General features: G+C 50.6%; 6 protein-coding genes across 6 annotated transcripts; 2 read left to right on the top strand and 4 right to left on the bottom strand.

Annotated features, from left to right (window-relative positions):
* The first annotated feature begins 777 nt into the window (after positions 1 to 777).
* BC939DRAFT_433724 (uncharacterized protein) lies at positions 778 to 4,302 on the top strand. Its single transcript, XM_051553261.1, has 4 exons — positions 778 to 881; positions 1,302 to 2,726; positions 2,823 to 3,311; positions 3,433 to 4,302. The coding sequence occupies exons 1-4, from the start codon at positions 852 to 854 to the stop codon at positions 3,928 to 3,930; spliced, it is 2,442 nt and encodes an 813-aa protein (XP_051417690.1). The 5' UTR covers positions 778 to 851; the 3' UTR covers positions 3,931 to 4,302.
* A 162-nt stretch (positions 4,303 to 4,464) lies between these two features.
* Positions 4,465 to 6,212, top strand: BC939DRAFT_433726 (uncharacterized protein). Its single transcript, XM_051553262.1, has one exon. It carries the CDS (start codon positions 4,603 to 4,605, stop codon positions 6,133 to 6,135), a length of 1,533 nt encoding a protein of 510 aa, XP_051417691.1. The 5' UTR covers positions 4,465 to 4,602; the 3' UTR covers positions 6,136 to 6,212.
* A 9-nt stretch (positions 6,213 to 6,221) lies between these two features.
* On the bottom strand, positions 6,222 to 8,558 carry BC939DRAFT_433729 (uncharacterized protein). The gene is made up of 3 exons (XM_051553263.1): positions 8,162 to 8,558; positions 7,894 to 8,023; positions 6,222 to 7,562 (listed from the first exon to the last, which is right to left on the bottom strand). Exons 1-3 carry the CDS (start codon positions 8,336 to 8,338, stop codon positions 6,655 to 6,657), a joined length of 1,215 nt encoding a protein of 404 aa, XP_051417692.1. The 5' UTR covers positions 8,339 to 8,558; the 3' UTR covers positions 6,222 to 6,654.
* Positions 8,514 to 8,951, bottom strand: BC939DRAFT_433730 (uncharacterized protein). The gene has a single exon (XM_051553264.1). It carries the CDS (start codon positions 8,860 to 8,862, stop codon positions 8,638 to 8,640), a length of 225 nt encoding a protein of 74 aa, XP_051417693.1. The 5' UTR covers positions 8,863 to 8,951; the 3' UTR covers positions 8,514 to 8,637.
* A 1,035-nt stretch (positions 8,952 to 9,986) lies between these two features.
* BC939DRAFT_433734 (synaptobrevin-domain-containing protein) lies at positions 9,987 to 11,685 on the bottom strand. The gene is made up of 4 exons (XM_051553265.1): positions 11,608 to 11,685; positions 11,234 to 11,330; positions 10,990 to 11,044; positions 9,987 to 10,253 (listed from the first exon to the last, which is right to left on the bottom strand). Coding segments are annotated over exons 1-4 (318 nt in total). The 5' UTR covers positions 11,610 to 11,685; the 3' UTR covers positions 9,987 to 10,089.
* BC939DRAFT_433736 (uncharacterized protein) lies at positions 11,655 to 18,633 on the bottom strand. Its single transcript, XM_051553266.1, has 9 exons — positions 18,434 to 18,633; positions 18,081 to 18,325; positions 17,384 to 17,977; positions 17,113 to 17,266; positions 16,883 to 17,022; positions 14,275 to 16,802; positions 12,983 to 14,072; positions 12,538 to 12,897; positions 11,655 to 12,410 (listed from the first exon to the last, which is right to left on the bottom strand). Exons 1-9 carry the CDS (start codon positions 18,486 to 18,488, stop codon positions 11,949 to 11,951), a joined length of 5,628 nt encoding a protein of 1,875 aa, XP_051417695.1. The 5' UTR covers positions 18,489 to 18,633; the 3' UTR covers positions 11,655 to 11,948.
* Positions 18,634 to 18,752: the final 119 nt, after the last annotated feature.

Genomic DNA, 18,752 nt, shown 5'->3' on the forward strand with positions numbered 1-18,752 from the left:
CCGCCATCTCTTTTTTTTCATTTTATCCGCAGGCAGGATACTGAGTGATGATACAAAGGGGGAATCCACTGTTGGTGCGTGTGGAGAGTTGTAAATAGACAAGGCGACTGAGCCTGAGGAAGGGGGAGGGAGGGGAGGGGGGATGGGTAGACTAGGTGAGCCATTCCAGGCAAACAAGGGTGTCCTTTTTCTTCATACAACTTTTTTTTTTTTTTTTTGGCTGAGATGTAAAAAAATGAAGGCAGGGCACAATCAACCTAATTTTTATTTTCTTTTTATTTTGGGTTTCCATCTCTCGGTCGTTTGTTGCCTCCCTCTTTTTTCTGAATCTCAGTCCCCATCGTCTTTCTTCATCCACCCAACCCCATCTGCTCCTCTTCCGCTCAAACCCCTCCCTCGCTATCCCTCGCTATTGCTATCCCCCTCCATTATTTCTCTCTCTCTCTCTCTCTCTCTCTCTCTCTCTCTCTTGCCTTCTTAGCGACCTCGCATCCCTTGTAACGATCTCTTAATGACCATCGAAGCCGAACAAAACGCCACCACTGCCGCTGTAGACACTCCAGCAACCGAGAAAGGAGACGCCACCAAAACCATGGATACCGACAAGGTCTCTGCTGCCATGGGCAGCTACATGCTCCAGGGATGGGTACGTATCAATTGTCTGTCTTCTAGGGGACTGATCTGTCTGCGCTGTTCATATCAACCCCCTCATTATTCTCTCTATATCGCCTCGTGTATGTACTTTGTGTACATGTCCTCGTATTCATCCGATCCAAAGCTGTGCACAACAAATATCTGACACCCCTCTCTTTCTTTCTTTCTCTCCACCATCCGCCGACGATTAATAGGCCATGCTAAATGACGGATGCCCTGATTGCAACGTATGTGTTCCTGGACAGTGTGGAGAAGCTGTGTTATGCGTGTTTCTGCAACCGGAGACCCCTCTTGAGCGCTGCATTACGTGATGGTGCTCTCGATGCTCGCTAGCTCTCTCTCTTTCCTCTTTTTGGTCGATGGACAAACAACTTTCTGGCACTTTTTTTTTGCTGTCCGCAATTGGTCTAGCCTCAGCGCCCTGTAGTGCGAAATAGCTACCCTGAAGCGTTTTTTTTTCTTATTTATTTACTTTGCCTCGATTTGCAAAAGGCTCTCTTCTCTTTGAGCCGAATAGAAAAGGCAGAAGGAGGGAGAGGAGACTGAGAGAAGAACGATTGATATTCCTAATGCAAGTGCCGCCTGGTAAAGGCGAATGAAAGCGCCCGCGTTTAACCAGGTTCTCGGTGTTCTTCCTATGTCAATAGACACCCCTGATGCGCAACCGTGAGGCAACCAGCCAGATCTGCGTCAACTGTGAACTGAATCCACCAGTCGACCCCGAGGAGGGCAACAACGACAATGACAAGACCGCACAGCAGACAGAGTCTGAACAGTCGGCGCAGCCAACAGAACAGCCTGCACAGGCAAACCAGCCTCTGCCGCCACCACCAACCAAACTAGCTCCCTCTCCACCAGGCCCTCCCCGTCCAAATTCGCCCCAAAATCACCGCGCATCCGTGCTGGATCCGATGATGGAAGCACGCAGGGCGCTGCGCCCAGTCGGCAGTCGCAACATCGGCAGCTCTGGCGGCCCCCAGCCTCCTTCAACACCTCCTCCACCAAGATCGTTGACATCGCTGCCCATGCCCCCGATCACAGCACCACCGGGCGTCGCCGCAAAGACTGTATCGGGACCCTTGCTAGGAAAGGGAGCTACGATCCCTCGTCCTGCAGGAACCCCGCCAGCCTTGCCATCAACACCTCCACCGCCAGCCGGCACCCTTCTTCCTCAGCTTATACCAAGGGATATGAGGCGCTCTCCTCAGAGTTCAGTGGTTCTCTCAGGCAATATTCTTCCACCCTCCACACCCCCTCCACCTCCACCCGTGTCAACACCGTCTTCAAGCTCCTTCCCCAATCCTCCCAACCACCCCCCTCCTTCTCGAACGTCAGGTCCCATCTCTATCCCTGCCTCCAACGGTGATTCCGTCGTCGTCGCAACCGAGGATAAAGAATCGGTGCAGACAGCAGAGGCTGTGGAAGAGAATGTTGTTAAAGCCGACAGTGCGGAAGCAGCACCAGAAACGACAACGGAAGAGACCGCGGAGGAGTCGCCGGCACCGGTAGCCGAGAACGTAGAGAAGACAGAGGAGATGGAAATAGAGTCAACACAGGAACCTATTCAGCAGGACGCTGCTCCTGAACTAACTCAGAAGGCCACACCAGAAACTGTCCAAGAAGCTGCACAAGAGTCTGTTCAAGAGATTGTTCAAGAGGTTGTTCATGAAGCTGTCCAGGAGGCTGTCCAGGAGGCTGTTCAAGAGGCTGTTCAAGAGAGTTCCCAGGAACCTGTCCAGAAAACTGCCGTGGATGCGACTCAGAAGACTACCCAGGAAACCACGGAGGAGGCTACTCAGGAGACTGTTCAGGAATCTGCGCAGACTAGCGCTCCGGGGCAGGAACAGCAGACTGAGCAAGCAGACGATGAAGAAGAGGATGACAAGGGCGCCGAGAGCGACGACGACTTTGAGGATGCGGAGGAGGAGGTATATAAGCCCTCTGAGGAGGAGATCAAGGTTCGCGAGACCAAGAGGGAGCAGAGTGAACATGCCTCAAAGCTGATCGGACAAAAGATGCTGCAGGGCTGGACCATGTTGCAGGACCCATGTCCCAATCCTTCTTGTCACGGTGTAAGTAACATGGATGATATCTCCTGGTTTAATACGCGCACTCGGTGTGGCTATGCGTGTTATTCTAATTTCATCTATCGGTTTCTGTCCAAATAGGTGCCACTGATGAGGAGTCGTGAGAAGAAGGAGTACTGTGTTGTCTGCGAAAACTATTATCAGCGGGAGGAGGACTTGGAGCAGGGAAAGTACACGATCGTATCAGCAGATAACGGTAACGCTGCTCCTGCTGTTGCTGCTGCACCAGCTGCCCCAGCTGCCCCAGCTCCTGCCGTTACTATGCCGGCACCTGCAGCCATACCAGTACCTCCTGCGGCATCGGTTCTGCCTGCAATGCCATTGAATTTCCCCCCTCCTCCACAGGCGCCTTCGCCTGCGATCCCTCCTCAGTACCAGGGTACCTCGAACGCTACTTCACCTGGTATCAGGGCTGTTTCCTCGCCTATCTCAAGTCCTTCCATGGGTCGCAGTCAACGTGAGCTCCTTGGTCGAGTATCAAATTCGATCATTCTCCCTCCAGCGACTTCATCAAATCTTGGTGGTGCTGGTCAACAGATCCTAGGGAAGCATATGAGCGAGGATCTGGATGTAAGTTGTTCAGGTTTTGGAAAACATTGTCCGCCTGCTGTTTGTTGTTGCAAGGTATTTGGTTTTCGCTCACTAACGGCTACTTGAAACTGTTTTCGTCTGTTGTTGTGAATGTGAATAGAAGTTGGCATCAGAGGATGAGGAGTCGAGGAGACACATTCAGATTATTCGCAAGGTTGGCGAGTTTTCCAACAAGTCGCTCCCGCCGGTCCCTGTCCCTGCAGCAACGACTTCACAGTATGGATCGCGTCCGATATCGACGTATTCGAATTCTTCGGATATCCCGTCAGAGTACGAGAGACAGGAGCCAAGGAACTATCGCCATTATCCTAGCCAACGTCAAGGCTATGGACAAGGTTTGTCGTCTCAGCTTGGATCCGGAGGTCAAGGTGGTGATAGCAACAGCAGTACGCCAACACCCCCTCCGCCTGCACCGCTGGCACCGGAGGTGCAGGCTTTAGTTGCAGCAACACACAGGACGATTGCGACGATCTTGGTGAAATTGGAAGCCTACAGATTGGCATTGGAGATGGCTGAAAGCCCCAAGGAGTGCCAGGTGTTGACAGCACAAATCAAGGGCCTTATGGAGTGTCTCAAAGCCTGCCGCGAGGCCCTTTAAAGTTGTTGAGCTGCACTGTGTCTTTTACCACCACTTTTTCAGTTATTAGTTTTCTGACTGATTTTTTTTTTCTTTGCCATGCGCATACACTTTATGAATCCCCCTACGACTCTTTCGATTTATGATATCCTTTACGACCTCGCCGCTACGACCTTGACACTTTATAATTCATCAAGTATTTAGACAAATAAATAAACAATAAATCAAAAACATTATATACTAGATCCATCCAAGAGGGAAGGAGGGGGATGAGAAAGTGAAAAGGAAGGCGATGGTGAAGAAGCCCTTGCCGTGTATCCAAGTGTCGTGCTTGTTGAGGAGAGGGAAGAGGAGACAGTGGCGTAGAAGCAGTCGTGCATGGTCTTCATTGAGAGAGAGAGAGAGAGAGAGAGAGAGAGAGAGAGAGAGAGACACGACAAGACATCATGTCTCTGAATTTTTTTTTATTTTATTTTTTCTCACCGTACTCCCCCAATTCCTTCTTTCTTTCTTTCTTTCTTTCTTTTCTTTCTTCTTTCTTCTTTCTTCTTCCTCTTCTTCTTTAAATCCACACTCCACCTTCACACAAAACTACCCACCGCTCTCTCTCTCTCTCCACATCCCACACACCCACGTTCTTTTTCAATTCCCTCCCTCGCCCCCCTCCCCCACACTGCACAGCACACCGAAAAGATGTCGCGTCCATGGTCCCCACCTCTAGACCTGCGTACACGGACACTCAAGTCCCTGTCCATCATCCACGTGCGTCCCGAACACCTGCCCGCGATCCACGCTCTCCAGCTCCTCGCCTACCCCGACCGGACCGACTTCCACGAAAGCCTCGAAGTCTTTCGATCCAAACTGGAGGCCTACCCCGCCGGGAACTTTGTCGCCCTCGCGACCACTTCTGTCGTCACGGACGATGACACCTCAACCTGGGCCCGTGCAGACGACGAGGCTAAAGAAGAAGAAGACGAAGAGGTGGAGAAGGGGGAGAAGAAGGAACAGGAGAGCAGACAGGGTACTAAAGAAATAGAGGAAGATGAAGGAGAAGGAGGAGAAGGAGGAGAAGGGATGATGGAGGGTATCCATGGGATCACAGTCGTCGAGATCTCCGAGACGGACCTGGATGGCACCACCTCGACCACGACCGCGACCACGACAACTGGTTCCGGAGACCCCGCCCTTGAGACCCTCCAGGCCGAGGAGCCCATCATCATCCGGGCGCGTACCCCAAACATTTTCGAAGGCGGCGATGATACGGATGAAGACGACGACAATGCCACGACGCCGACGACCCGTCACACCGCATCCTCGACTCTCGCCCCCGAGACTCCTCCTCATCATCATCATCCGCACCAGCGCCGGCACCGGAATCACAAACACCAGAAGAAAGCCCGTACGGATAAAGAAAAAGAAGAAGGAGGAGGAGAAGGAGAAGATGAAGATGAAGACGACAAGGATATGACGACGATCCTCTTCCAGTGGGAAGAACCCGTCGGCTACTTGTTCTCACACCCATACTCCCGTGAATCCGTTACCTTACACCGTCTCGGAGCCGGAATCCCTAATTCGTCTGCCTCGCCAGCAGCAGCAACAACAGCATCAACAGCATCAACCACCAAAAAACAGCGTCTTGATTCGGAACCCAGCCCCTCCGGGGCCGAGAACAAAGAGGCAGAGGAGGGAGTGGACGAAGACGAGGAAGAAGAAGACGAAGAAGAAGACGAGGAAGAGGCGTACGAACATGACCAAGGAATGGAGAGATATTACATCCACGATTGTACGATCCATCCCGACTACCGCGGCCAAGGTCTCGCTTCCAGACTCTGGAAAGCCCTCGAAGAATCCCTCCGTCCGTCATCGTCGTCGTCGTCCTCCCTTGACGAATCTCTCCTCGCCGAACCCGAACCTGGACCACAACAACAGCAACAACAGCAACAACAGCAACAACAACAACAGCAACAAGGAGAAGAACACCAGCATGACAGGCCCCACCATCGCAACCGCCCTCATCACCGCCGCCACCGAAGGGGAGGTCGCGGACGTGGGGGGTCCAAGGGCGGCGCTCCGAATTTGAAAGAGATCGTGCTAGTGAGCGTGCAAGGGACGAGACCGTTCTGGGAGGGCGCCGGGGGGTTCGAGGTCGTGCCTGAACATGATATGGATCTGTCCATCTATGGCGACACCGCCTTTCTCATGCGCCGACCGTTTTCTTATCTCTGAAGGATTATTTTTTTCTTTTTCTTTTTTGCAGATTTTTTTTTTTTTTTTTTGCATTGGTATGTTGTTCACGAAAAAAAAAGGGAGAAGGGGAAATGGGGAAATGGGGAAATGGGGAAATGGGGAAATGGGGAAAAAGAAGGATACAGAACAGCAAGAAGCCGACCAAAGAGGACTTGGCTGCGTCCTGGCCATGTAGTTGTTCGGGGCGACGACGCGACTCTTACTTCGAGACCAGGATCTACATGAAAACAAAATAAAATAAAGACTATGCGAAATAAATATATAAAAACTCCCCCAACGCGTTGATTAACGATATAAATGCTATGGCATACATCTCTCTGCTCATTCTTGGTTCTCTCTAACCTCTAACCTCTAACCTCTAACCTTCTAACCTCTATCCCTTACCCTTACCTCTTCTGCCACTTTGTTGTTTCTGCTCGTTCTTTTCATGCTTTTTTATTTCTATAAGGTAGTCAGTTGTACCAGAGCGACTTTCTGCACTAGGGAAAGAAAGGGAAACTATGGAAAACTACCAAGGGTATAATTATACTGCACAAGCGGTGTCATCGACCTCTGTCCATGTCCATGACCATGTCCTGGTGGTCCATGAGCGTGCCCTGTCGTCGGTATTGGCCTCGGCTGATTAGATCCCGAGCCAGTGATACATCCCTGCTGCTGCCCCTGGTTCAACCGATTTCCAATATTCGTCTGTAGTCCCGGACAACCTCCTGGGGATGGATGCTGCAGCTGTTGTTGCCGACCGTTATTCCCGTTTTGGAACGTCTGCTGCTGCTGCTGCTGTTGCTGTTGCTGCGGTCTTTGGTGATTCGGTCCCGTGTATTTCGTCTTGGGTTTGAACGCCATCAGCGATGGTGTTGGCCCAAACGACGTCGGCAACGAAGAGGATGGACGGTGCCCCGGTACCGTAGGGCGGGTCGAATTCCCAAACGGTGCTATCGCGGCCGTTGCAGTTATTGGAGTCGTTATTGTTGGCGGTGGTGGTGGCGGTGATGGTTGGGGTGAGGGGAAGGAACGCTGGTGCGTTAGCGGATGCGGCTGTGCATGGTTGTTATGGGTACCAGTTCCATGATGGCCCACATAGGCAGCCGGGTGGTGGTAAGTGTTCCCAGAGTATTGTGCTGGTGGTCCGGGTGTGGTTCTGTTGAACATGTTCACGGGCGGCGCGTGCGGTAGTAGACGCCCTGGATGGGCGTTGCTGTAGCCTGGCTGGGTATGGCGGATCGCCGGGTGTGGGATGGTCTGGTGCTGTTGAGGGTGTGGTAGTGGTCTGGCTCCAGCCTGGAGTGGTTGTTGTGGTTGTGGTGGATGTTGCTGTGGATGTGGAGGCGGAGCGAGTGCATAGAAGGTCAATTCGAAATAGATGTCGCCTGCGTGGATCGCACCCTTGTGCTTGATCGGGAACCACACTACTCGTCAGTAAAGGAAAATAGGGAAATTGCGGTTAAGAACGGGAGAATGCACTATTGGCGAGGAAGAGAGAGAGTGGCGATGCTGCAGCTGCGGGACTGGAGAGGCGTGCATTGAAGGAGAAAGAGCATTGGAGGATATAGGCTTTCTATTCCTGCACCAGCACAGCCATGCCCCCTTGGTCCAGAAGAAGCTTGTTTCGGACCCAGCATACCAGCCACTTGGACAGTGCAGTGCATCAATAGAGGTCGATTGTGTGCATGCATGCATGCATGCATGCATGTAACAATAGAAACGACAACAGCAACAGCAACAGCAACAAGGCCTTACCATCGAGCTCGCCCCTGTCGAGGACTTCGTGCAGCAGCAGGGTGCCCTCGCCCACCAGCTCGTCCTTCTTGCCCTCGTCGACGACCGACACCCGCATGGCCAGACACCCCTGGTACACATCCAATCGGATCTAGTGAGTGAAAGATTGAGTGTTCCTGAGTGGTTAACAGCGGATTCACCTCTTTTTTTGTTGTAGTTGTTTATTGGTGAAGAAACATAAACAGGCAGAAAACACAGGGGGAGGAGGAGAGGTGCTGCAATCCCTTACCTCCTGGTCCCACTCTGGCTCGAGCGACGCTATCAACGAGGCCTTGGTCCTCTTCTTCTGGTCCGCGCCTAGTCTGAGTTGGACATAGGGCGACTGCTTCCCGCCAGAACGGTTGAGTAGCATCCTGCCCTTGATCGGAATTGCCACGAGTGTGCCCAGTTTCCGTGGCATAGTCATGTTCTGCTGGGGGGATATGGGGGCTGTGAATAAGAGAGAGTGTGTGTATGTGTGTGATGAAAAGAGAAGAAGAGAGAGGGGGAAAGAGAGGGCAGTCGAGTGAAGCGAATGAAGGGAATGAAGCGAGTGGCGGGGGAGAGAGTGAAAAGAAGAGCAGAGTGGGGAGTGGGGAGTGGAGAGAGAGAGAGAGAGAGAGAGAGAGAGAGAGAGAGAGAGAGAGTGGAGAAGGAAGAGGGGGGGGAAAAGAGTAGAAAAGGGCAATCCACAGAATAACGACTATCACCCAGTTCGAAAGTACATCACTTTTCTACACTCTGCTGTATATCGACTATATATATAAAATATATATATACCCGCAACATATAGCCCTTACAAGTGCGCAACAAGCGTGCAACAAGTGTCTTTGTAGTGTGTGTGTATGTAAGTGAGTGCCACACACAGCCCGGCCTTACATCGACAGCATCCACTCCATAGACTACGCTGTACACATACACATACACATACCATACGCATACACGCGTCATCTGCAAATCCCATCCTACTCATGCACTCCTCTCTCTGTCTGTCTGTCTGTCTGTCTGTCTGTCTTTGGAGCAGATCAGCATCACACTCCATGGACCATGGACCGGTCGCCCTTCTCCGATGGGCAACTAGCAGACGCAAAGGTCAGTCAGTTCCTATCTTCACCAGGAAAAAAAAAAACTGTCTTGTGTGTGTATCCCCCCATCCTACGTTTCACGTTCATTTGTCTATGTTTCATCTAGCACACAGCACTGCACTTGCACTGCATCCATAGCTCTCTCTCTCTCACTCACACACTCATTGCTCTTCTTGTTCTTCTCCTCTATCACAGCCTACTCCCTTACCGGGTAACCAGGCATTCAAGACAGTCTTTCTTCTGTCTCAAGATAAACCTCCTCCTCCCTCTCGCCCAGTATTTCTTCCTTGCTTAATTGTCATACAATTGCATGCGAATAAAATAAAATAGAATAAACTAGACATAAAAATAAAAATGGGACGCAATAACATGCAGGTACCATTGGGCGTAGGCAACACAGACACGTCCAAAGAGATGAATGGGCTACATTTTTACGCTCCTCCATACACGGCCCCTCCCGCCCCCCCTCCTCACACCCGCCGATGCATGAATATTCATTGTCCTCATCGCAATTTCCAATGCCAGTTATTATTACTGTAATAGTGTAATAGTGCGTGTGTTTTATTTGAGTGATACAGAGAGAGATAAAATGTGTGTATGTGTGTGTGTGTGTACATATGTATAGCAAGTAGAAAGGAGAAGAAAAAGAAAAAGGAAAAGAAAGAGGGAAAGGCCGAACTAAATAAAAAAAAAAAAAGAACACCGGGGGAAGTCTCTCCTTCATTGTAGATCCCCCCCCTCACCATCATTCTTTTTTTCCTTCTCCTTCTTCACTCTCACTCTCTCCTGTCCTGTATCAATCTCGCAAACAGCATCTCCTGTTTGTTTGTCCTGAATAAAAAAAAAAAAAAAAGGTCCGCTGATCCTCGACCATTCTTTCTTCTTTCCTGTTTTCTTTCTTTCTTTCTTCCTTTTAGGTTTATGGCTTTGTTGCCTTGACAATCGACACTATCACAAAGAAAAAAAAGAAAAGAAAAAAAAATGAGAATCAATCAACTTTTCTTCACCATGCCTCCTTATCAAAAAATAAAACATGGATGATCCTTGAGTATAAAGCCCATGCAGCCCAAGTCAGGTCTTTTTCTTTTTTCTTTCATTCTTTCTTGGACGAGTCAAAAGTCTTACCGATGATGATCGCCAGGATGATGAGGATACCTGCACCGACAATCAGGCGCCACTTCATGTTCTTCCACCACATCTGGCGTCTCACTCCCGAAGCGCCCTTTCTGAATTGAACGGCGCCCTGCTCAAGGTCAGCTAGAAAGTGAAAGTTTTTTTTTAAGTGACAGTGGTATAAAGATTCATGTTAGAAACAGCATATCCTTCCCTCTATTTCCAATGTGTCTGTTCAGACAGTGCAAAAACGTCTAGTATGTAGTGCAATCTGTCCTGATTTCGTCCGCTGTTGTGTCCTGGTGCGTGAACTATTTTTCCTAATTCCGAATGTTTGTCCTGCTCTGTCATGCCATACTATTATTGTTGCTGTTGCTGTTGTTGTTGTTGATGCGTTGTTGGAGTAGCAGTGTGTGTGTACAATCAGCACTACATCACCGCCGTCAAAAAAAACCCCTGTCCCTGTTACTGGAATGAGAATTGCGCGCAAAGTCGGGTTTGTGTGTTGGTGGGACTCGGCTGAGCTGGACTGGGGGGACTCGACTCGACTGGACTGAACTGGACTGGACTGGACTGGACTGGACTGGAACAAAAATCCCTCCCCCTCCCCTTGGAACACAAAAGAAAAAAAAAAGAGTCCGAACACAAACAGATTCTAAACATAAAACGGGATACCACCCACACCCGTCCAGGAACATCACAAGAGCAGTTACAGTGATAGACTGACTATACTGTCCGTGGGTAAACAGTAGCGCCCTCCCTTCCCTCCTCCTCCCCAAAAAAAGAGCGGGATGAAGGAGCGGGAGGAAACTTATAGGGAAGGGGCATGAAAAGTAGAAAGAAAAAAAAAAGAAAAAAAAAGAAAGAACTGTCGACTTACAGGTCTTGTGCTGCAAAGAGTCGAGTTTCTCGCCACGGTCCCTTACGGAATCAATCTATTATTTGATATAAAAAGACAAAAAAGACATATACATATACATGTAAAAAAAAACGCACATGTCATTATTATTGTTATTGTTGGTTCTTGGTTAGTTTGTTGCTTAGTGCGCGTATTGCCTATAAACTCCCCGATGAGACAGGAATATATAAAAAAAATAAAAAAACAAATAAAAAGTGCACATTACGTTTTGCTGCATGATGCCGACGACATCATTGACCTGCTGCTGCAACTGGGCAGTCTTTGAGGATGGGCCGGGATGGGGGTCATAGGGAGTCGACGACCTATTGTCAGTTCAATTCACAAGAGTGAAAAAAAAAAAGAAAAGAAAAAAGACAGCAGAGGCAAGCGAGGGTGAGAGAGTATTCATAGCATAGTATATAGTCAATTACTTTCCGACAGCCAGATGAAAAAAAAAAAAAAAAAAAAAAAAAAAAAAAAGTGGGAGAGTGAATCTCTCGTGGTTAGAGAGCGGCTCGCAGCCTTGTGGAGAAGTGGGCGTGTGCTTTTTTTTTTTTTCCCTGAGCCGAGCAGGGTGATGAGCACTCGAGTGGTACTTACATTGCGTGGGCTGGTGTGGGGTGTTGTTTGGTAAGGTGGGGTTGTGGTTGTGGGTTGTGGGTTGTGGGTTGTGGGTTGCTGAGTAGTAGGGGACAGTTGGGATGAGGGAGGGAGGATGAATGAGAGAGGGGTGAAAAGAAAAGAAGTAAAAAAAAAAGACGAAGGGGCGGTGGGTGGTCTTTGACACACAGCCCACAAAGAATAGCACGAGCACAATCACACTTCAGAACAAGTCCGGGGACCTTTCTTTTTCTTTTTTCCATTCCACTGACGACATTGGATTCAAACGGGGTCCCCCGTTGCTTTTTACTGTACACCCAAAGGACACTCTCTCATCTCATTCACTCCACCCGCTGCTTCTTGGCCGCCCGCTGTTCCTCCGCCTCCTCGCCTGCGCCCTTCTCCTCTCCTCCACCTTCCTCGCCTTCACCCTCTCCGGCACCTTCCTCCTCTTCCTCTCCCTCCTCCTCCTCTTCTTCTTCTTCCTCCTCCTCCTCCTCCTCTTCCTCCACCTCAATGCCCTCAAAATCAGGTCCGGGCAACACCCTGCTCGAGCTCGACACCACAAGCGACATGTCCAGGTAACTGTAATACGCCGGCTTGGCATAGTAGCTCGTCACCTTGCACTCGTCGATCGTATCTCGCTCACAGCGTCTGAACACTCCTCGCTTCGAGAACAACGACACCTGCTGAGGAAGGATACCCCATTGGAGCTCAATTGCCCCTCGTCTCTCCAGCTCCTCTGTCAAATCATCCAATTCCACCGCCAAAAACATCTTGAAAAAGTATTTTGACAGTGTGCCCTAAATATACAAACCATACCAAATATCAAATAAAGGGTTGTCAGCTTTTTGCACTACATGACATGAAAGCGAAAGCGATATGATCTGTAGTCATGTTGCACTCGTCCGTCTCAAATCCTGTGCATACCTTGGAGACGCCAGGCTTCTCGGCAATGTGTGTAAGGACTGCATGCAGACACGTCTCATAGATCGCTTCGTCCACCTCTCCCTCCAGGGTCCTCCACATCCGAGGCACAATCCAGTTCCGCGGATCAGACGTGTCCTCCGCGGCGGCCCGCTCTCCAGGCATCCACCCTTCCACATTCTTCCTCCGCTCCATGGCCGCGCGGTAATTGACGGTCCAGGTTTGATGATATCCAAACAACACATAGCGTGTGTGTGCCGTACCAACCTTGACCAAGATGGGTCGAGGCGCATTCAAGAGTGTGCGGATACACTCCATAATCTCATTGTCCGCATACGAAACATCTCCTCCTCGCAACGCATTCTATACATACATATCAAACTGTTAGTACGCGAATGAGATCAAGGAGCAGAAAGCGACAAGAGAAAGAGAGGGAAAGCGTACGTACTTTGATGTCTTGGGGCAACATGCCAGAGGTGCAGGACCGGGAGATAATATCATATACAGACTCATACAGTCGACCACGAGCCGCATCCATATCCGCCATGCTCTCGCAGATCTTTACAAACTCTTCCTCTGTCCGACTAATTGCCTTCTGCCAGACGTCCACCACCTCTTTCTCTTTCACTGCCGACTCCTTCTTTGCAACATCGCCATTGACCCTATTCAGCCCCTTCTCCTCCTCCTCCTGCTTCTTACGGAATTCTTGTACCCTCGCCGAAGCAGGTAACGGCACAGGCTGACACAACGCCCTCGTGTTCTTCAGAACCACATTGAAATGAAGCAACACACCTTGCCCATACGGCTCCTCAAACGCCGGTGCCAGTCCATCCCCGTCCTCGAATGCCATCGAAAGTTCCACCGAACCCATACACAAATCCGTCAACAGAACCATCATCTCCGCTGCACCCGTGTCCATCTGAAACGTCCGCTCCTGCGCCCCCGCATACATCTCATCCACTCCTGAACTCGCCGCCGTTAGTCGACGAGGATAAGCGCCATTCAGGAGCGTGATAAAGCGCTCGGATCCGCCTACTTTTTGCCCAGGAATCCGGAACGACGAGCTCCTGATCGCTGAGAGGATCTTCCATTCCTTGGCCAGATCACACGTGTTGAACACTGTACTCTGTGGGAATCCCTCCAAGATCGCCCTAATCATCCCTCGACGTCGCTTATGCCGCGGCAGACAGTAGATCGCCTTCACGAGCGCCAGAATAAGGTGCTCCATCGCCAATTTTTCGTCCCGTACAATTAATGGTCCCAGTGTGCTCTTGTGGTTACTGTGAACTATCGTATCCTCAGTAATCACCCGTGCGTCCCCTAGGTCCTCTGGCCACTCGTCCAGCTCTTGACTGACCATCGATCGGAGTGTGGGGGGCATCTGATGCAGCAGCTGCATTCGCCTTGGCAGAGATAGGTCAGGGTGCAATCGATCTTCAACGTACAGTCCTGAATATGGGTCAAGATGTGTCACAACATTCATCGACTCGATATCCTCCACGCTACTCAACAACGGTGTCTGGTCTGCTGTCTCGCCGCTATAATAAAAAATAAAATAAGAAATAGCACATCAGCATAATCTAACGAAAAATTGAAAAGGCATCGTTTTGCATCCAAACCTCCAGATGCTCCTATCTATCTCTCTTTCTCTCTCTCTCTCTCTCTCTCTCTCTCTCTCTCTCTCTCTCTCTCTCTCTCTCTCTCTCTCTCTCTCTCTCTCTCTCTCTCTCTCTTACTTACACGGGCAGGTCAAGGCCTGGTCGAAAGTCGTCGAGAATGGCACTCGGATCAAACGTCTTGAGGTTGCGATCGATTTCATACTTCTCCGTGTAATGAGGCATGACATGCGTAAACTGCGCCCGGTAGCTCTCCACCCGCTTCGAAAGCGTCGTTTCCCTCATCAGCTTGTCAAATCGATGGCGACAAATCTCTCGGTCTCGCTTCCCATGAAAAGCCTTCGCAACTGCAAACCAGCTGAATTTGACATTGAACGTATCCGCAAAGCAACGCAAAACAGCATAGGTGAGCAACAGCCGTTCATCGTCCGCATCCGTCCAGAGGACCTTCTTATTCCGTGTCCGCTTGGGTCTCCCCACACTGTATTTCCCTCCTAGTTCCCTGAGGGAATTTTCTGGGTTTTGTACGGCCTGTTCGTGGGAAGAGATGTCTGTCGCAGGCGCTGTAGAAATGGTGCTCTCTTGGGCTGGCGGTGTTGCTGATGTCGTTGCAGAGTCCGCGTGCGAATCCGAAGGAAGTTCCTCCTCGTTCTTGGTAAGCGTCCGTTGGTTCCTGCCCACTCGAGGCAAGCGTGATTTCGCCGTAGGCGCTGCGATAGGGTTGGCATGCCAGGCAGCCTTGATGGCCTTGTAAAAATGGACGACGTGGTCCCTCGGGAGACCTGTCTCCTTTGCCATCTGATCCATCTTTGGGTCGTGTGCCGGTGGAATATACCGCATTTTCTTGTTGACCAGAACCATGAGCTTTTCCCGCTGTGCGTGCGTAATACGGATCGGGTCCGCCCAAAGTCGCCTATTGCACAGATTGAGCAAAAAGATTTGTCGAATCTCGCTCCAGGGCCGCCCAGTTGTTCTCTCCGAGGGGATATACTTCATGCTCGACGCGCTCGACTGAAGATCCATCCAAAAGTCCTTGCATTCCTTGACGGACAAAAGCATGTACTGTTTCCGATCCGTAAGGTTCTCCTCCAACTTCTCAGGCACGATCGGATTCAGTGGTGCCCTGACATTGACATGCAGCTCGTAGTGCGTATTGAGAACCAAATGGTTTGTTGCGTAGTTGATCAGCGCCGGGTTGTCAGGCGTGCCGGGTGCCCTATCAAGTGGTGATACCAATCCAAGGGCGTCCAACACTTCCAGCACTTCTCGGAGCCGCTTCTTGAAGTGGTAGTTGGGAGCCACTATTCCTCTCATGTGCTCTGGCACGCTGTGCAGCGGGATGTTCGACGTCCGGTTTGCGTCCAGGTAGATCCTGTTTTCGCCCTCAGGGAGCTGTATTATACCGACGACGATCAAGAACACTCGCAGAGGCATCACCTCAAACAAGGAGGAGGCCATCAAAACGTTGGGATAGGAAGGATATGGAAACACATTCCTGTCCGCTGAGCCGAGTCGATCCAACAAGAACCGGTGAAAAGCGAGCGCCCTCATCATCTTGGCTCTGTTCCAACCATACTCTGCCGCTGCTGCCTGCCCCTCAGTCTCGTTTCCTCCGCGAACGAGGAGCTTGGGCATCTGTTTTAGTGCATCCCTGGCCCTGTAGGCATCCACTGAGGCCAGCGGAACGGATGGGCTCTTGAAAAAGTCCTGCCCAAGACGCTGTTCCATCTCGTCCAGCGTCTCCGCCTCAAGATCCACTGTTTCAGCCTTTGGAAGAGACTTGTGTGCAAGTGCTCCGAACAGGAAGTGTCGATCGCTGCACTCCTGCACAAACGTCTTGACTTCTTCTGATTCTGAATCGACCGTGTGATGAAGGCAGAAGGTCTTTGTCATTGTACCGCCTCCAACCATGGGGATGTTATGGACCTTGAAAACCTTCAGAAGACCCTCCGCCTCCAAGATACTGATGGTGCGATAGAGTGTCTTCCTGTCAATCACGCCGGACTCCTTCTCTGCTGGGTAAAGCCGAGCTTTTTCCTGTTGGTACTCCTGCACAAGTGCTGACTGGAATTCGACTATCCGCCTGCGCTCCAGGATGGAGAGAAGGATCCTTCGTCGCTTGATGAGTGCCACCGAGATGAATCGCTCCGGAGCCGGGGGCTGGGCCGGTTCTGAAATCTGTAGCCGAGCTCCATTGGTCGCTGAGGAGTCTTGCCCAGATGCGTTTGCACCTATGGCTTCCGGCTCTGCACCACCTGCTGCGTCGGACGAGGCGGCATTCGACTCGGCATTTGCATCGGGCGATCCTGCAGTGCCAGAAATAGCGGACGCGTTCCCTTGCGAGAGCCCTGAAGGAACTGTAGTTTCAGCGGCCAATGTATCACTCGAAGTAGGCGCCTGGCTCTGCTTTGATTTCCGTCCCGAGCGCGCCAAAGGAGCTGTCTTGGCCATCTCAATATAATCCTTGTGGTCATCGACGACACTCGTCTTGAAGCCCTGTTCCGAATAGTAGCGGTAACGGCGCTCCCTACCCACAAACTCCACAACGCGGTTGACAAGAGGTTTATCCGATCCAGGCACCGGTTTGCTGAGTGTATCCAGAATGCGAGCCAACAGTTTGGCGTTCAACATGTTCATCTTGCGTCGAATTTCCTATCAGCGATAATATGAAATGTCAGGCAGGGATCCCCAATGAAGCAAGTTAGACACGTCCGTCTTGGTATAGCTCTTACTTTGGCAATCGTGCCTTGCTCCTTCGCCTCCAGGACATGTTTGTAGACCTGATGTTCTATTGATGTGTCAATGCATATGCCACTTTGAGGAATATCGTCCGCGATAACGCTTTTCAAGTTGAGTTGAACGGCTTCACCCTCTACAAAAGACAAAGGTGAAGATATATCCAGTCAGTAAGGGTAGGTCTCATGCTTCCAATTCTAATCTAAACACTGTAAACGAACTGTACCATCGACTGGGGTATCTGCTCCGTAAAGGCGCAAAAGCTGGACACATCTGTAGTACCCAGGTGCATGGACACGCTTGATGTATTTGAGCTTGCAGAGCAACTCGATCTGTCTGTTGAACCACCTGTTCTGGACCACATTCATGTCGGACAAGTCCTACAACAAAAAAAAAAAAAAAAAAAGCACGGATGCAGAGGAAAATAATGCAGGCGTTAGTTCCCAGAGCAACTTTAAGCATAACGGCTCACGATTTTCGGCATTTCATGCACTTACCAGTGCCTTTGCAAGGTCCTCGACCATCATGATCTGATTCTTGGAGCGCGCAAGAATGTGCGTCAGCTTCTGCTTGATCAGTCCGCTGTAGTAGCTGACCTTTTTCGTATCAGACCTGAGCAGTCCCTCGAACCGTCGACCACCGTCATCCTGGACAACCAAACGTCCGGCACTTGAATAGTTCTCTTCAGAGTTCATGGCCTTGTATCCGGGGTTGAGGGACGCGAACTTCACATGGAGACAGAGAAGCGTGTATTGACCATCTGTTGTGACCGGGATCTTTACGATGAGTTTCATCTCCAGAAGAACTTTGAGAAAGTGGAACATGCTCCTGGGATCGATTTTGAGCATCCGTGCGAGTTGCGCCTGCGTGGTGCCGACTTCCCGAGTGGCGGTAACGGTCTGTAAAACCTGGAGAGTTTGGCTCGAGATCTGGGTGACAGCTCCAGAATATCCCAGAAGAACGTATCGCTGCTGCTCCGCGCTTGCGACGATCCGGAGCGTGTCCTGGTACTCTTCCAACACGCTTTCGTACGAGATCTCAGAGGGGTCCACTGCTGTCAACTCGTTGAATGGGATATATGAGGCTTTCGACTATAAAGAATGCAACAAGGCGGGCCATCAGCTACGTGGTCCATTTCATCTTTTGAAGCGGGCAAAAAAAAAAAAAAAAAAAAAGCCGAGGGTCAGCTCTTACGTGGTCGGATGCCTGTCGAGAAGCGGCCTTCGATGTCTGATCCGAGGCGCCATCAGGGTCTTTGTTGTGGATATAGAAGAACACACCATCCTCCTGCATAAAGTTTCGCCAGAAAAACTGCCTGAACTTTTCGTCTGTCCTCTTCATCTGCGAGTGCCTGGCTGTGGTATCCGTTGCCGTGTTTGCGTTCGCATCCCGTTGTAAAAACTCGTCCACAATGTACCAAAATCGGCCCCAGCTGGAACCTATATTACCGCGCGAGAAGCAGAGACTGGATTGTTAGTGTCATCTTATCTTGCCAGGTATGTCTTTGTCTACGAAGCTCGCTTCCTGTCCAAGAACACGCAGCTTGCCTGATTCACCGTCCAGGGCGACCTCATTCTGCACATGCAGCGCAACGGTGTCCATGTCGCGTGTAGGCGGCGGTTGTAAAAGTGATGCTGTTCTCGCGTCTTGCTCTCAGTGCCCGTTCCGAATGAAGTCGCGTGTCGCCGAGTATGGCCTTGTTCTTTTGCTGATGTCCCTGGTACGAAGCACGGGGCAAGTGTCAATGGAGTGAGCAGGAAAAAAAAAAAAAAAAAAAAAAAAAAAAAACAGACACACGGACGGCTACTATGCTACTATAAAAGGCAGGATTAGTGGGATTGATAGGGTTGAATGGAGCTGCTGGAT

The sequence above is a fragment of the Gamsiella multidivaricata genome (assembly GCF_025024155.1).
Source record: "Gamsiella multidivaricata strain RSA 2152 chromosome Unknown BC939scaffold_1, whole genome shotgun sequence".
NCBI lineage: Eukaryota > Fungi > Mortierellomycota > Mortierellomycetes > Mortierellales > Mortierellaceae > Gamsiella > Gamsiella multidivaricata.

Bases quoted from the DNA above. Each gene is read 5' to 3' on its own strand.
- BC939DRAFT_433724 (XM_051553261.1), top strand. From the start codon at position 852: ATGCTAAATGACGGATGCCCTGATTGCAAC. The intron at 882-1,301 runs GTATGTGTTCCT...CTATGTCAATAG, and splicing joins ACGGATGCCCTGATTGCAAC to ACACCCCTGATGCGCAACCG. The intron at 3,312-3,432 runs GTAAGTTGTTCA...GAATGTGAATAG, and splicing joins ATATGAGCGAGGATCTGGAT to AAGTTGGCATCAGAGGATGA.
- BC939DRAFT_433726 (XM_051553262.1), top strand. From the start codon at position 4,603: ATGTCGCGTCCATGGTCCCCACCTCTAGACCTGCGTACACGGACACTC.
- BC939DRAFT_433729 (XM_051553263.1), bottom strand. From the start codon at position 8,338: ATGACTATGCCACGGAAACTGGGCACACTCGTGGCAATTCCGATCAAG. The intron at 8,024-8,161 runs GTAAGGGATTGC...TTCACTCACTAG, and splicing joins AGCCAGAGTGGGACCAGGAG to ATCCGATTGGATGTGTACCA. The intron at 7,563-7,893 runs GTAAGGCCTTGT...ACTGACGAGTAG, and splicing joins CGACAGGGGCGAGCTCGATG to TGTGGTTCCCGATCAAGCAC.
- BC939DRAFT_433730 (XM_051553264.1), bottom strand. From the start codon at position 8,862: ATGACGCGTGTATGCGTATGGTATGTGTATGTGTATGTGTACAGCGTA.
- BC939DRAFT_433734 (XM_051553265.1), bottom strand. The intron at 11,045-11,233 runs GTAATGTGCACT...ATCAAATAATAG, and splicing joins TCGGCATCATGCAGCAAAAC to ATTGATTCCGTAAGGGACCG. The intron at 10,254-10,989 runs GTAAGTCGACAG...TTCACTTTCTAG, and splicing joins CTCTTTGCAGCACAAGACCT to CTGACCTTGAGCAGGGCGCC.
- BC939DRAFT_433736 (XM_051553266.1), bottom strand. From the start codon at position 18,488: ATGGACACCGTTGCGCTGCATGTGCAGAATGAGGTCGCCCTGGACGGT. The intron at 18,326-18,433 runs GCAAGCTGCGTG...GCGGTAATATAG, and splicing joins CGCCCTGGACGGTGAATCAG to GTTCCAGCTGGGGCCGATTT. The intron at 12,411-12,537 runs GTATGCACAGGA...TTGTATATTTAG, and splicing joins AGAAGCCTGGCGTCTCCAAG to GGCACACTGTCAAAATACTT.